This window comes from Bubalus kerabau, chromosome 2 (assembly GCF_029407905.1).
Source record: "Bubalus kerabau isolate K-KA32 ecotype Philippines breed swamp buffalo chromosome 2, PCC_UOA_SB_1v2, whole genome shotgun sequence".
NCBI classification, from domain to species: domain Eukaryota; kingdom Metazoa; phylum Chordata; class Mammalia; order Artiodactyla; family Bovidae; genus Bubalus; species Bubalus kerabau.
Window position 1 is genome coordinate 84815029 of NC_073625.1, and position 15779 is coordinate 84830807.

The following is a 15779-nucleotide window of genomic DNA, read 5'->3' on the forward strand; positions in this document are numbered from 1 at the left end:
TCAATGAAATTAGAACACTCCCTCACACCATACACAAAAATAAATTTAAAATTCTTAAAGACTTAAATGTGAGACATGACACCATTCAGTTCAGTTCGGTTCAGTTCAGTCACTCAGTCGTGTCTGACTCTTTGCAACCCCATAGACCACAGCACGCCAGGCCTTCCTCTCCATCACCAACTCCTGGAGTTTACCCAAACTCATGTCCAAAGAATATAATCAATCTGATTTGAGTATTGACCATCTGGTGAGGTCCATGTGTAGAGTCTTCTCTTGTGTTGTTGGAAGAGGGTGTTTGCTATGACCAGTACATTCTCTTGGCAAAACTGTTAGCTTTTGCCCTTCTTCATTCTGCATTTTCTTGGCAAAACTCGATTAGCCTTAAGACACCATAAAACTCCTAGAAGAGACCATAGGCAAAACATTCTCTGACATAAATTGGACCTATATTTTCTTAGGCCAGTCTCCCAAGGCAATAGAAATAAAAGCAAAAATAAACAAATGGGACCTAATCAACTTAAAAGTTTTTGCACAGCAAAGGAAACCATAAACAAAACAAAAAACAGCCTACAGAATGGGAGAAAATATTTGCAAACAATGCAACTGGCAAGGGTTTAATATCCAAAATATACAAATATACAACTGCTCGTGCAGTTCAACAACAACAACAACAGAAAAATGGACAGCTCAGTCAGAAAATGGGCAGAAGACCTAAATAGACATTTCTCCAAAGAAGGCTTACAAGTGGCCAATAGGAACATGAAAGGATGCTCAACATCACTAATTATTAGAGAAATGCAAATCAAAACTACAATGAGATGGTACCTCACACCAGTCAAAATGCCCATCAATAAAAAGTCTACAAATACCAAATGTTGGAGAAGATATGGAAAAAAGGGAACTCTGCCACAGTGTTGGTAGGAATGAAAGTCGGTGTAGTCATTATGGAAAACAGTATGGAGGTTCCTCAAAAAACTAAAAATAGAGTTACCATATGATTCAGCACTCTTACTCCTGGGCATATATCCTGAGAAAACTGTAATTCTAAAGGATACATGCACTCCCATGTTCATAGCAGTGCTATTCACAATAGCCAAATGGAAACAGCGTAAATGTCCATTGACAGATGAATGGATAAAGAAGATGTGGTGTATATATATATAATGGAATGCTGCTGCTGCTGCTGCTGCTGCTAAGTAATGGAATGATGCCTTCATGTATGAACCTAGAGATTATCATACTAAGTGAAGTAAGTCAGAGAAAGACAAATACCATGATATCACATATATGGAGTCTGAAATATGACACAAATCAACTTATCTGTAAAACAGAAACAGAACCACAGACATAGAGAAAAAATTTGTGATTGCCAAGGGGGCCAGAAGGTGGGGCAGGGGTAGGTTGGGAGTTTGGGGTTAGCAGGTGCAACCTACTATACATAAAATGGATAGACAACAAGGTCTTACTGTATAGCACAGGGAACTATATTCAATATCCTATGATAAACCATAAAGGAAAAGAATGTATAACTGAATCACTTTGCTATACAGCAGAAATGAACACAGTGTTGTAAATCAACTATACTTCAATTAAAAAAAAAACTTCCGACTTTTTACCTGGCTCTCCGACTTGCCATAAATAGGAGTCTGAAATCTGTAGTTTATTATATATGCTTTGAATTAATATCTTTGTTTTCACTTCTTATTCCTGTTAACATTTTGTGTGCTTTTCCTCTGTAGTTCGACAGATCAAATTATGCCCTCTGTGGCTGTAGTTTTCTCTCTACTCTCTTCATTCACTCCTACTCCTCTAGCTACATATCATATTTCAGAAAAGTGCTCAAAATCACTGTTAGTTAATGTTAGTTTCTCAGTTCTTTTTACTTTATTGTTTTGAGTTAGTACATTTTTCAACACATTATATTTAAGGATGTCTAAAGGAGAGAGGGAAAAAATCTTGTCATCAGTTTGCTTGTCTTGAGTTAGAATTTTTCAATCCTTTAATATTGAATATAGAAAACAGAATTTGAACTCACTTTCATAATGTGGATCTTCATTAGAAACCCCAATATTTGGGATGTGCTCTCTGAAAGTAAGGGCTTCCCTGGTGGCTCAGATGGTACAGAATTCACCTGCAGTGTGGGAGACCTAGGTTTGATCCCTGGGTTGGGAAGATCCCCTGGAGAAGGACATGGCAATCCACTCTAGTACTCTTGCCTGGAGAATCCCCGTGGACAGAGGAGCCTGTAGGGCTACAGTCCATGGGGTTGCAAAGAGTCAGACACGACTGAGTGGCAAAGCACTTTGAAAGTGAAAGTTGCTCAGTTGGGTCCGACTCTTTGCGACCCCATGGACTACACAGTCCCTGGAATTCTCCAGGCCAGAATACCAGAGTGGGTAGCCATTCCCTTCTCCAGGGTGTCTTCCCAGCCCCAGGATTGAACCCAGGTCTCCTGCATTGCAGGCATAATGTGGGTCTTCATTAGAAGCCTCAATTATTGGGATATGCTCTAGTTCTTTAAATATAGGTGTGAGATGGGTCTGTCTGTGCTCTTGAATCCAGTAGAGAGAAGTTCTTGATTAGTAACTTCTCTGGGGTTATAATCACAGCAGCAGGGCTAAAACTTTTCTAGTTTTCTCTCTCAGTAGATGACCTTGCTTCCCACTCCACTTTTATCAAGACGCTCTATCATGAACTTCCATTTACCTTAGAACATCCCAGTTCCCAGTTCATTGTCCCTTGTTGTTTCAGATGAAGAGCTGGAGTCGATCTTTTCTGAAGCTATCTCCTCCATTTGCAGCCTGAGATCCTGGGACTGTTCTCCTGGATCTGCATCTGCAGATATGTTCAGATCTTCCCCTTGGTGTGGGGAAAAAAACCTTCCTTCCCATCTTTTCCTTGAAGCTACATGTTCAGCTGGAAAAGCCTTCTAAATTTTTTTCTAAGTTCTGATTTCTTTGCATATAGGTATTCTCTTGATGTCTGTCTTCAGTCCACTTTTTTGTCTTGTCCTTTTCCTGGGAAATCCTGTTTGTTCCCATAACTTCATCTATTTCTGAGCCCTAACCACTTTCCTGACATTCAGGTGCTCCATTCCACCTACACATTAGTTCAGTTCCGTTCAGCCCAGTTCAGTCACTCAGTTGTGTCTGACTCTTTGCAGCCCCATAGACCACAGCACGCCAGGCTTCCTTGTCCATCACCAACTCCTGGAGCCTCTTCAAACTTATGTCCGTTGAGTTGGTGGTGCCATCGAACCATCTCATCCTCTGTTGTCCCCTTCTCCTGCCTTCTTCAATCTTTCCCAGCTCAGGGTCTTTTCCAACGAGTCAGCTCTTCACATCAGAAGGCCAAAGTATTGGAGTTTCAGCTTCAGCGTCAGTCTTTCCATTGAATATTCAGGACTGATCTCCTTTAGGATGGATTGGTTGGATCTCCTTGCAGTCCAAGGGACTCTCAGGAGTCTCCTCCAATAGCACAGTTCAAAAGCATCAATTCTTTGACGCTCAGTTTTCTTTATAGTCCAGCTCTCACATCCATACATGACTATTGGAGAAACCATAGCTTTGACTAGATGGACCTTTGTTGGAAAAGTAATGTTTCTATTTTTTAATATGCTATCTAAGTTGGTCATAACTTTGCTTCCAAGGAGTAAGCGTCTTTTAATTTCATGGCTGCAATCACCATCTGCAGTGATTTTGGAGCCCCCAGAAATAAAGTCAGCTACTGTGTCAACTGTTTCCCCATCTATTTGCCATGAAGTGATGGGACTAGATGCCATGATCTTAGTTTTCTGAATGTTGAGTTTTAAGCAAACTTTTTCACTCTCCTCTTCCACTTTCATCAAGAGGCTCTTTAGTTCTTCTTTGCTTTCTGCCATAAGGGTGGTGTCATCTGCATATCTGAGGTTATTGATATTTATCCATTAGTACCACTCAGTGTATTCCAAGAAAATGAGTTACTCCATACTCCACCTCCATCCTCCGGTCCTTAGAAGAACAAAACAAGAAAGTACACAAACACACTCTCTGTCTTCCCCATGTGAATTGGTCTGATTATCATTTTTATAGTCACTCAGGGATTTATTAGAAAGGAATAGTTGTAAGGCTATTTGTAAGGCTATACACTCAGTTATTACAGTCAGAGTCAGAGTACGATTAATTTCAAGTTCATAAGCGTTCTTGCCCTCAGCCTCTGTAGTTCTGTGTTAATGTATCTAATCAAGCTGCATTTTCCTGATTACACACAGGTCTGCAATTAAGGCCTTACGTCCTGGAGGGTTGCTTGTGTACTCTACGTGCACACTTTCCAAGGCAGAAAATCAAGATGTGATCAGTGAAGTTTTAAACTCCTACAGTAACATCATGCCTGTGGACATTAAGGAAATGGCAAGGACTTGCTCCCACGACTTCACATTTGCTCCCACTGGCCAGGAATGTGGGCTCTTGGTGATTCCAGATAAGGGTAAAGCCTGGGGCCCAATGTATGTTGCGAAATTGAAAAAATCATGGACAACTTGAAATGGGAGATATGCCTTTTGTGAACCAATGTTTACATTGATAACACATGCATATATTATTATATTTCTTTTTCTAGTCTCTCTGCATGTTAACATTTAAATAATAATGAAGTCACTTTCGCTGGATATGATTGGAATCCTATTTAGTTAATACTGTGGCATTTCAGAACTTTTCAGGTGTATATTTTTCCTAGAAATGTTTCTATAGTAATGATTTAAGATGCTACAGATGGTGTTTGTAATCTACTGTATTTTACTTGACCTTTTGTAGTTAAATTAATAGTAATACATGGTTTTAGGCATAAAATGTTTAGAAATACATTCTATCCATAATGTTGGTGCTTTGAACCCTTAAAAAAGCACATTTCCTGGCCCTCTTATCATTTTTCTCCTTATCAAATATACAGATTCTCTGAGGTTTTTTCCCCTTTTCTGTAAGAACTGATTGGTATTCTGACACTAACTTCTTAGGCAGAAGTATTTCTAGTTCTAGCAAAATAAGTTTCTTATTTGCCAAGTTGTTTTTCATTACGAACTATCTTCTGTTTACTGCAAAGGTCAGTGACTCTATTGACACCAGCTTTTTTTCTCCCCCATTTTTTTTTCTGTATTCACAAATACGAATTGAAAGGGTAAATTGTGTTGAAAGGCCGTTAGAACAGCAGATTCACATGCACATGTTTGACTTTCGACATTCAGCTTGTAGAATAATGGAGTCTATCCAGCAGGCTATAAAGCAAGTACTTGAAACAAAACCAGAATGATTAATAACCACAATAACTGAACTATATTTGGAGAGTTTTGCTACATAATTGCAGTCATAATGAGCACTACAGAATCTGATTATCTTACAGTTGCAATCTGGAGGGGCTTTTTATTTCACTCCGTTATGAAATGTTATCTGAGAGTATGATGTCACATATTAATGCACAAGAGGGAAATGCCTAATGAAAGTGGATTATACTATTACCAAAACCGAGTACCGTTTACGAAGTGGCTCTCCTTGTTTACACATATCCTGGGAATATTGTGTACTTTTCTGTGTATGTACTTAGAGTTTTAGCCTCAGGTTTGGATCTTCTATTTTCTCTAGAAATTACTTCACTCAAGAGTCCAAATATATTTTTCCCACTATTAAGAAAATTTAGGTAGTGTATTTTGAAAGATTCCATCTATTTAAAAATAGCTTAAAAAAAACTCTGTATAGATAAAAAATTTTGTTAAATCTGAATCTTTTTGAATTATTACAGTCTGTGCATTTACACTAGAGACTGTTTACTAATTTACTGTTTTGTTGTTGTTGTTTGATTTGCAAACCTGTATAACTGGGTTGCTATAACTGGGGAGTCCTAGAAAGAATTATTTTTGTATCTTCATTGCATTAACCATTTTGTTTCCTCTGTATCTAACCAATATATTTGAAGAAAAGCTGGATCTCTTGGACTCAATCAGATATACCAGATAAATACAGAAGAGTAATAATAATGGAAAAGATTTTTTTTACGTGTGTGTGTGTATGTGTGTTTAGTTTGTCCTTATTGGTTTGTTTTTTCAATTTAGAATCCTGCATTCACTTACTGTGATGTTTAAAAAGTCCATTTTGTGTAGATTAATCGCAAAGTAAGTTGTCACAGTGCACTTTGTTGAATGTCATTGTTTTCCCAACACAATGCCTAATTTGAATACTTGGTTTGCCATTGGATTAGGCCTTTCTGTGATTCCTGAAAAATGCAAATTTAGATATACCTATAGCTCACTATTGTTAGCAGAAATTATAGTGGAACATCTGACAATTCATTGAGCATTAAATATTTTTCTTTATATGTTACTTTTTTGAACTTTAAAACAACTCCAAGAGTGAGTATCTTGAGTACCTTTTCTGAATAGGAAAACCCAAGTTTAGTGCTGTTCCTAGCTGGCCAAGTCTATGCTGGTAAATAAGGAATGGAACCAAGATTAAAATTAGCTTCAAAGTCCAGCTCCTTCTCACTATTCTGCTCTGTCTCACGGGATATAGTTTATAGGAACCCTAAAGATTATCTACTGGCTTCATCCTTATATTTCATTACTCAGCCTTCCCTGTATTTGCAATTCCGTATTCTCAGGGCATGAGAGGGTTAAGTAGTACTTGGGGGAAGAACCCCAACTTTGAAGTGTTTCAGGCCATGTTTGAAGGAAGTACCTCTTGTGATTGCAATGCCCAGAAATCTCCCATAGAGGCATTCTGTGCCTTCCTTTTCTTTGCAGGTGCTGAATTGAAGAGTAGGAGTTTGGAGCAGCCTTGCAATGTCAACTGAAAAGCAAGGAGTAATTGATACTACTTTCTGTGGCATTGAGTTACTTTCAGAATAGCTTTATAAAAATCTAGGTTGCTTACCAACACATTAACTTCTCTGCCATCAGCACGCTGAACAGCCCATAGTTTCAGAAATAGACTGTGAATAAGTGTAATGCATTTAAATGGTTTGTACTGAATTTTTAAAGCTTCAGATATTATCTGTGGCTTGGAATCAAGGCAGCCTACAGTTCTTTATACTATTACATATCTATATAGCCTTATACTGAAGATTGCATGTTACTCCCTTAACAGTATTATAAAAAATATCCTTTTATACAATGTCAGCAGGCATAAAATAATAGATACTGCAACACTTGCTACATGAAGTAATCACAAATCTAATAGGCCCTTATCCAAGAAAGACTTTATGTCTGAAGATAAGCATGAGATAATCTGCATAGGCTAATGCAACTCATCTGAAATACAAAGGAAAATTGGAACCAGTACCAACAATTTTATTAGATGCCAAGAAGTCCTTTGATGCAGTTGAATGGGAGTACTTGTGTTATATGTTAGGTAAGTTTTGCATCGGGGACGAATATAACAGATAGCACAATTTATGTTCATCTCATTTATATGGTTCAAATCAATGGTTTACTATCTTCTTTTCCTTGCCTTATTGCTGTACTGGGGAGGGAAGTAAGGATGATGCCCATTACTGATGTTACTTTTCAGGCTGACATTGCAGCTCTAATATCACCCAGATCCCCTGAGTATCTGAAGGATATTCAGATGAAGGTTCACAAGTTAACTAATGCCTGCTGATTATCTACTACTTGTGCTGAAAGCCCTAACAGCATCTGTCCTGAAAACATTAAAAGTGATGTCAGAATTTGGAATGCCTTCAGGCTGCAAAGTCAGTGGGAAAGAATCGTAGGTGCTATATTGACAAGAGTAATTTCTATTACTATTACTTATGCAACATTTAAAATAGAGTGGGAATTTTAAAAGAATTGATTTGGGATTCTCACTAGGGAATGATTGAACTATAGAGTGGAAAAACAAACTTAAAAAATTGACCTGTTAATTCAATGCTAAGATTTTGTAGAAAGAGGTTTCACTAAATCTAAGGGGAAAGAAAGCCTCGTGGAGCATATTCCTCTTGAAAATTTAATTAGCTCAATCAAATATTAACTCCATACCTTTCTGTAACGTTTCATAAATGAAGAAAATAATTTCCTTGGTCATGTGAGATCATATAACCATGTTGAAACTGGATGAAAGCATATGCTACCTTAGGAAAAAGACCATTTGCCTCATTGGAAGCTGTTTGATGGCACACGTCATGACTCAATTAAACTTGCTATGGCTTGTCAAAAGGAATTTTCTGCTGCATATTGCTGTGGAAGAGCCCATTACACACAAATAACTATATAACCTAGCAGAATCAACAGACTAAAACTGTATAGCTATTGAAAAATAAGAAACATCCAGCTTCTTAAAAACATCTAGTTCTTAAAAACAAGTGAAAGTAAAATTGCAGATATTAACAAGAATGGGCAAATTAAGAGGGATTAGCAGTGGTGATAGGAGAAAAAAGGGACTGGGCTTATTTTAGCTTATAATTGTTAAGTGATGTGATTGTTCATTGACTCATCCAAAGTGTTACTAACCTTTGCAGAATGGTAAACTTTACCCACATTCTGGTGCTACAGTAATTTCTGGGGTGAGGGACTGAGGAATGAGAGGACCAGAGTACTTGTGCTGACTCGTTTTTTGATGTTAGTAGGGCAGGATTGCTGTGGTCTTGTAGCTCATAGCTGTCAATGCTTAAGAAAAGGGAAGGCTGGTGGCACCTAGCTCATATGCCGCTGGAAATTGTTTTGTGTGATATTTTTAGCCATGAAGAGCCAGTATAACTAGTTTTGTTGATAGCCACCCCTCTTGATCATAAAAAGTCTTAAGTGCAAATCCTAGGTTATAACAAATGGTTTAACAAACACAATGTGTGTCCATGCTAAGTTGCTTCAGTTGTGTCCAACTCTTTGTGACCCTATGGACTGTAGCCCACCAGGCTCTGTCCCTGGGACTCTTCAGGCAAGAATACTGAAGTGAGTTTCCATGCTCTTCTCCAGACGATCTTCCCCATCCAGGGATATAACCCACGTCCCTTGCATCTTCTGCATTGGGAGGCAGATTTTTTACCACTAGTGCCACCTGGGAAGCCCAATAAACACAACTGACATACCCAGACTGCCTATCTTCTTCAAAGTGATGACTTTTTGTCGTATATCCTAGCAGAAGTAGTTTTTGTTAAATCTTTCCCGTGAAGCTATGCCATAGATGCATTATTTTCAGCTACTTAGTTAACCTGACAACATAGAGTTAACTCAGCAGGTTCTTTTTTCACCCCACAGTATTCAGTTGGCTGAAGCTACTGTTGATATAGTTTCAACAGAGGTGAATTTTGAACCAGAAGAACGGTTCAGGAGAGGTTTAAGTGGGGTTTGGAACGTCACTCTGGGGTTGGGTCTAGATTGAATCCATCTAGCATGTTTCAGAAGCAAAGGACACTATTACAGTCCTGAAGGGTTTTGGATATTAAGAAAAACATTACAACTCTTAGCAAAGTTTACACATTCATCTATCTGGTCATACTCCCAACATTTGATGAGGACTTTAGCATCTAGCTCATATCTTCCTCATTGGAACTCCTATCACAGGCTGAATTCAGTATCACTGTGGGAAACCAATAAAATATTCCACCTTCCTGATTCCTTTACTGCCTCTTGCCCAATGGCTTTCGTCTCCATTTGTCTTCTACACTCCTAGAAATTTCCTAGAGTTGGGCATTATCTAGAGCCACACTCTCCAGTGGACTTTTCTGTATGATGGAGATGTTTTATCCACCCTGGCCAATACAGACAATATGGTAGCCCTGCATGGTTATTGAACACTTGAAATGTGGCTAGTGTGACTGAGGAACACAAATTTTAATTCTATTGAATTTAAATGTAAATAGCCACATAAGGCAAGTGGCTACCATATTGGACAAAACAAATCTAGAATTTTTCCATTTAGGGAAATTTAATCTCAGTACCTTCTGTTCTTCTAGCTTTCTTACTCTCTCATTCTCAATAAAATTGGAGTCCAATTTTCTTGACACCCCTGTTTTTAAATCCTTACTGTCTTATCTCTCCTGGTCTCCTTTCCTTATCCATCCTCGACCCTATGGTTGATAACTTAAAATTTTTCTCACAGTGCTTTCACCTCCTTCATGCTTTTGCATTCTGTTATGTCTGGTATTTAAACTTGCAACTCTAGATAAGTCCAGTAGTCCATGCTTATACTTATGTATGGAGGTGGATGATCATTATTTGGGAAAAAAAGAAAATCATATAGTAGTGCATATTGATGTTTTTTTGTAAATTCACATACCTGTGCAGATTGATTTCACTACAAATGCATGCTCACTTGCCTCTCCTAAGACTTTAACTTGCTTAATAACTTTGATTGTTCTTTGGCCAGCTTCCTTTTCCATTCTCATCAATGACTTTTCCCAGCTTCCACTGTTCTCCACAACTCATCTGTATAAACACTCTGCTCTTTTCTCTCAGAAGGTGCTCCCACCTCTTAGTTCCCTGAGAAAAATTATGGCCATCAGAGTGAATGTCCTAGGTCTTTCCTAGTGCATACTCCTTCTCATTCTCTTTAGAAGCACCTCCAGCCTTCTGTCCTCACAAGTTAGAAACCTGGAAGTTAATCTTTTCTCTTTCGTCTTCTTCCTCACTCTCACCTCTTGATAATAACCAAATCTTACCTTTTTTATTGTTCTCTCTTGGTATTTTTGGCTTTGCCTCAGTTGAGGTCACCTGAACTACTGAATTTTCTTCACAATTCACCTTTCCACCTGCTGCCTCACACCACACCATCCATGCTGTCTATTGCAGCTGAAGCAACAAAAAACCCTACAACAAAACTCCTGCTTAAAATTTTTCGGTGACTCCCATCACCTTCAGGATGAAATCTGAGTCCTTTTAGCATTTAATACTAGGTTCTCTTGCTTTGAGATCTCTCACACACAGATATACATACACACAGTTACATCCTCTTTAACCTCATAAAAATATGAATAATTCTACTGAGCAAGTCTGTTATCACAGTGTATAAAGTGTTCCAGCTTATTGATTGAATACTTAAAGGATACCCTTAAATAACTTGTATTTCCCACTCTATAATTAGCTGGAGTTCTTCTAAAAGATATGATGTAATTTTTTTCAAAGTGATCTAGACATTTTAAAATAGTTTTTTTTTTTTTTTTTTTTTTGCTCTTATACTCCTATCTGAAAGCTATATAAATATATTTTGGGCTGCAATACTTTGTGTTTTTTTTTTTTTAACAGCAAATGGAAAGAATAGTCAAATCATTTTCAAAAGCTTGTGCATTCGACTGAGAGATGTAAATTAAATAGAGAATCCACTATATTATGGGCATGCTTAGGCATGCATACAGTATGGAAAAATCTCAAAATGAAATAGGCTCAGTAATAAGGTTGGAATGCCAATGGATAAATCCATAATAGTCTTCTGGAGGATACTTCAAACCTACAAGGAATATCCAAGGGCAGAACAGTAGATGAGAATGTCTTAAAATAGAAGGAAATTGTACTTCAGCACATCAAGGACAGTAAAAAAACAGATTATTAAAGTAACACTTGCAGAATGATAGAAAAATCTTATTCTCTATAAACTCATCAGTTACTCCAGGTTTTTTTTTTTTAATGTGAAAATTATTGTTATTTGGAACTACTTCTGCCTTTAAATTGACCTTTGACAGTAAATAGGTCTTAAACTTTCTAAACCTTGGTTACCTAAGTTTTCAAGTAAAATAGATTATCTCTAGGAGAAGGCAGTGGCACCCCACTCCAGTACTCTTGCCTGGAAAATCCCATGGATGGAGGAGCCTGGTAGGCTGCAGTCCATGAGGTCGCTAAGAGTCTGACACGACTGAGCGACTTCACTTTCACTTTTCACTTTCATGCATTGGAGGAGGAAATGGCAACCCACTCCAGTGTTCTTGCCTGGAGAATCCCAGGGACGGGGGACCCTGGTAGGAGGCCATCTATGGGGTCACACAGAGTCGGACACAACTGAAGCGACTTAGCAGCAGCAGAGGAAGTGAAATGTTTTGAGTTATTACTATATCACAGACATTGTTCTAAGTATTTATTTAAGTATTGTTTTACTTAATCCAATCTCTTTTTAAAAAAATTTCTCTGACCTATAGTTGAGATCGAAGTTAAAGACTAATACTGGGTACAGAAGTCATGGGCAGAAAGAAACAGACAGTAGTAGAGAACTAACATAAATCTAAGTGAAGTTGATAAACAGAAGAGGAAGATCCGAGTAGGCAATGGAACCATCCCAGGGAGAAGCAGGCAGGAGAGTCCAGTTGACAAGTACAGCTGCCCATGTCAGCTCACACTCTTTGGAATTATATTCTGTTTTGCTCACATATCAATGTACCAGAGAGTCTGGTTGTTTCTCTTGCTTTTTTGCAGAAGACCAGTCTATTTCCAAGCATGATATTTTTCACTCTTATCAGTCTCAAACTTTGGTAATATAAGTACCCCTTTTAAAGAGAAAAAATTCTCTGTGGCCCCAGTGCTTTTATTAAGTATTTATTTAGCTACAAACAGAACTGTGTGTAATATTCTGCTTACTTATAGTTTTATACAATTTTAAAATCTATAACACCCTATAAAATTTTTAAAAGTTGAAAAATAAAGTTGAAATAAGTAGCATTCATTTAAAATTAGAGGATGCTGTTCTATTGAAAAACTACATCACCACTTAAAATCTGGGTGTGATATCTATTATTAAGGTATAGGGCTCTGGAGTTCAGTGTCTTGGCTATCATGCATCCCATCATTTTTCCATTCTTCTACCAGTTTTCTCTATTTGGACTTCAGAAAAATCTTTATTTTTGTGGTGTCTTAGGATGCCATTTTTGGAGAAGGCAGTGGCACCCCACTCCAGTACTCTTGCCTGGAAAATTCCATGGATGGAGGAGCCTGGTGGGCCGCAGTCCATGGGGTCGCTAAGAGTCGGACAAGACTCAGCGACTTCGCTTTCACTTTTCACTTTCCTACATTGGAGAAGGCAATGGCAACCCACTCCAGTGTTCTTGCCTGGAGAATCCCAGGGACGGGGGAGCCTCGTGGGCTGCCGTCTATGGGGTCGCACAGAGTCGGACACGACTGAAGCGACTTAGCAGCAGTAGCAGCAGCAGGATGCCATTTTATCTCCAACTGTCCATGAATCCAGATTTGTTTATTAAGAACACTTTGAGGTTTGTTAGGTTATTTTTCCACAAATATTTAAAATAGTACTACTTGGTTTTCACTTACTGATAAGAGAAACACCATAAGCACTGGCGTGGTCAAGAATCTGCCTGCCAATGTAGGAAATGCAAGAGATGCAAGATTGATCCCTGGGTCAGGAACATTTCCTTGGAGAAGGAAATGGCAACCCACTCCAGTATTCTTGCCTGGAAAATCCCATGGACAGAGGAGCCTGGTGGGCTGCGGTCCATGGGATTGCAAAGAGTTGGACATAACTGAGCATGCACACACACACACACATGCACATGATTGTGACTATCGAGATGATGCACAGCATGCCTACATATGTTTTTTTATTGAAGTTTAGAATAGTCTCAAATGAAATATAAAACTAACTGAATTCTCATAGGTGCTCAGGCCAGAGCTTTGATGTGAATAACACTTCTCTAGTCTTTACTGATATTCTTGAGTAGGAAAATGTGGAGCATCCTCTGACAAATGTGGCTCAGAGAGTTTGCCAGGAGAGAGAGAAGCATGTAGAAATCATAATTTAAATAAAAGGATAACATGTCTTTGGTCCATAGCCCTTCCCTACAAATATTTCTTTGCAGACCAGGGACTTTTTTTTTTTTTTTTGCTTGCTGAAAGGATGGTCATGTAATGTGTCATCCAACCAGGATATGTTTGGAAGTATAAGCTATTAATAATTACACCAGGACAACTGATGTAACTAGGACTGTCATGAACACACCAGTCACATGGTCATCCTGTGGATGGGGCAGGGTCAGGGCAGGCACTCAAGCATTTGAATAGAGCAAATAGATCTCCTGCTTCATGAGAAATACTTCTGTCCCTTCGCTACCCATTCCTGCAGTCCCCACTGTCTGCAGAAATGAGATTCTCCTCCATCTAAGCACAAATAAAAACCTCTTTGCTAACAAAATGACTTCATGTCCACTTTTTTGCCTAAAATCTAAAGCATGAGGATATCCTTTTAATCAACAACTCAAGCTACACTCCAAACACTCTCTAGTGACTTCAATATAGTACAGTTTTTTATGGAGCTTTGACAAGATCCCAACTGAGATAACTAATAGTCAAGATGAAGCTAAGCTGAGGCAGTGGCTTTCAAATTTTGTAAAGAAACATGAATCCCATATATAAGATGACACACACATATAAACCCATAGACACAGAAACTTTTATTACAAAATATTTATCTCTAAACTTGAGATGTGGCCCCCTGAAACATACAATTAAAAAAAAAAACAAAGTGATTCTTCATGACCCACTAATGGTTTGTGACCTACAGTTTGAAGACAATGCTAACCAGCCATTCCCTTCTTCATCAAGTAAAAAGGTACATATTATACTATGTTAATTCATTTTCATATGCCTTCCCAGAACTTACTGTCTTGTTCTTGGCTCAAGTAACAGTCAGTTTGGGGACATTTAAATAAATCTCATATAAGACATTGTATACGGTATCATTCAAAGTCATTCCCATGTAAGGCCTTAATTATGAATTTCTCTTAGTTTTTAGTTAATATTTTCAGATTAGGAAGTCGATGTAAATCAAGTTATTTCCCATTTTCCTTTGGGTATAGAGAAACATATTTAAATTCCATGTTCAACTGCAGCAAATATCTCTGTTTATCTCCCTTCACATACCCCATTCTCCACATGGCTTTTATTTACCCTTTATCCTCTTTTTTTGTTTGTTTAATAAAATGGTTATAGAAGGTGTACTGGTTAAGTGTATATGTATCAGAATCAAACTGCAGAGTTTGTGATGTTAAGCAAATTATTAACCTCTTTGTATCATAGTTTCCTTATATTATCAGTAAAATGATAATAACCATAATAATATCTACAGTTATAGATTTTTGTGAAAGGTAAATAAACTTAAAACGATAGTTTTAAGTACTTAGAGCAATGCTTAGCCTATATTAAGAGGACAATAAAATTTTAGGAGCAAATATGAAATTAATTAAGGATACCTTTATTTCTCAATCTTAGGGACCAGGAAACTCGCATAAATCTATTGTCATCTGAAGTGAGTATGTAAATGTGTTTCTGCATCTTATTGCATAAGATTACTCCTTTGTGATATTACGTGTGAGTTTGTTTTCCCACTAGTATATAAGAAACTTGAGGGTCAAGGGCTATCTTATCAATCTTTGAATTCTCCCATCTCTTCATTCAGTGCTTTCCTAGCATAGGTGTTTCATAAATGTTTAATGAAATACATTAAACAGGACTTTTCAGTATCAATGAAGTAAGAAAGTTCTCAGTAGAAAGGAGTAAAAATCCACACAGAGTTTGATGAAAACAGTTTGACTTTCAGAACATTAGATGAGGCAGTGAGGCCAAAGTAGAACGCCCAACTTTCCTGTCAGTGGTGGTTCAGAACATGGGCATTGTTAGTAAATCTGGATGTAAAATCCTGTCTCAGTTACTTCCTGCAAAACTTGGGCAAATTATGTAACCTCTTTAAACTTCAGATCCCTCAGCTCTAGAACAGGATAATTGATACGTTGTGAATTTAAAGTACTTAGCACAGTGTCTGATATATGGAAAGCAGATGTATTAGGTTTTCTTCTGCTGTATCACAGTTTACCACACATTTTTAAAATTT

At 37.8% G+C, this 15779-nt stretch overlaps 1 protein-coding gene across 1 annotated transcript in view; it reads left to right on the plus strand.

Moving 5' to 3' along the window:
* NSUN3 (NOP2/Sun RNA methyltransferase 3) overlaps positions 1 to 7741 on the plus strand; it is a 61223-nt gene extending 53482 nt beyond the window's left edge. The window contains exon 6 of the mRNA XM_055567868.1: positions 4250 to 7741. Coding sequence (XP_055423843.1) covers positions 4250 to 4520 — 271 coding nt within the window. The 3' untranslated portion in view covers positions 4521 to 7741. The remainder of the gene's footprint in view (positions 1 to 4249) is intronic.
* The last annotated feature ends 8038 nt before the right edge of the window (positions 7742 to 15779 follow it).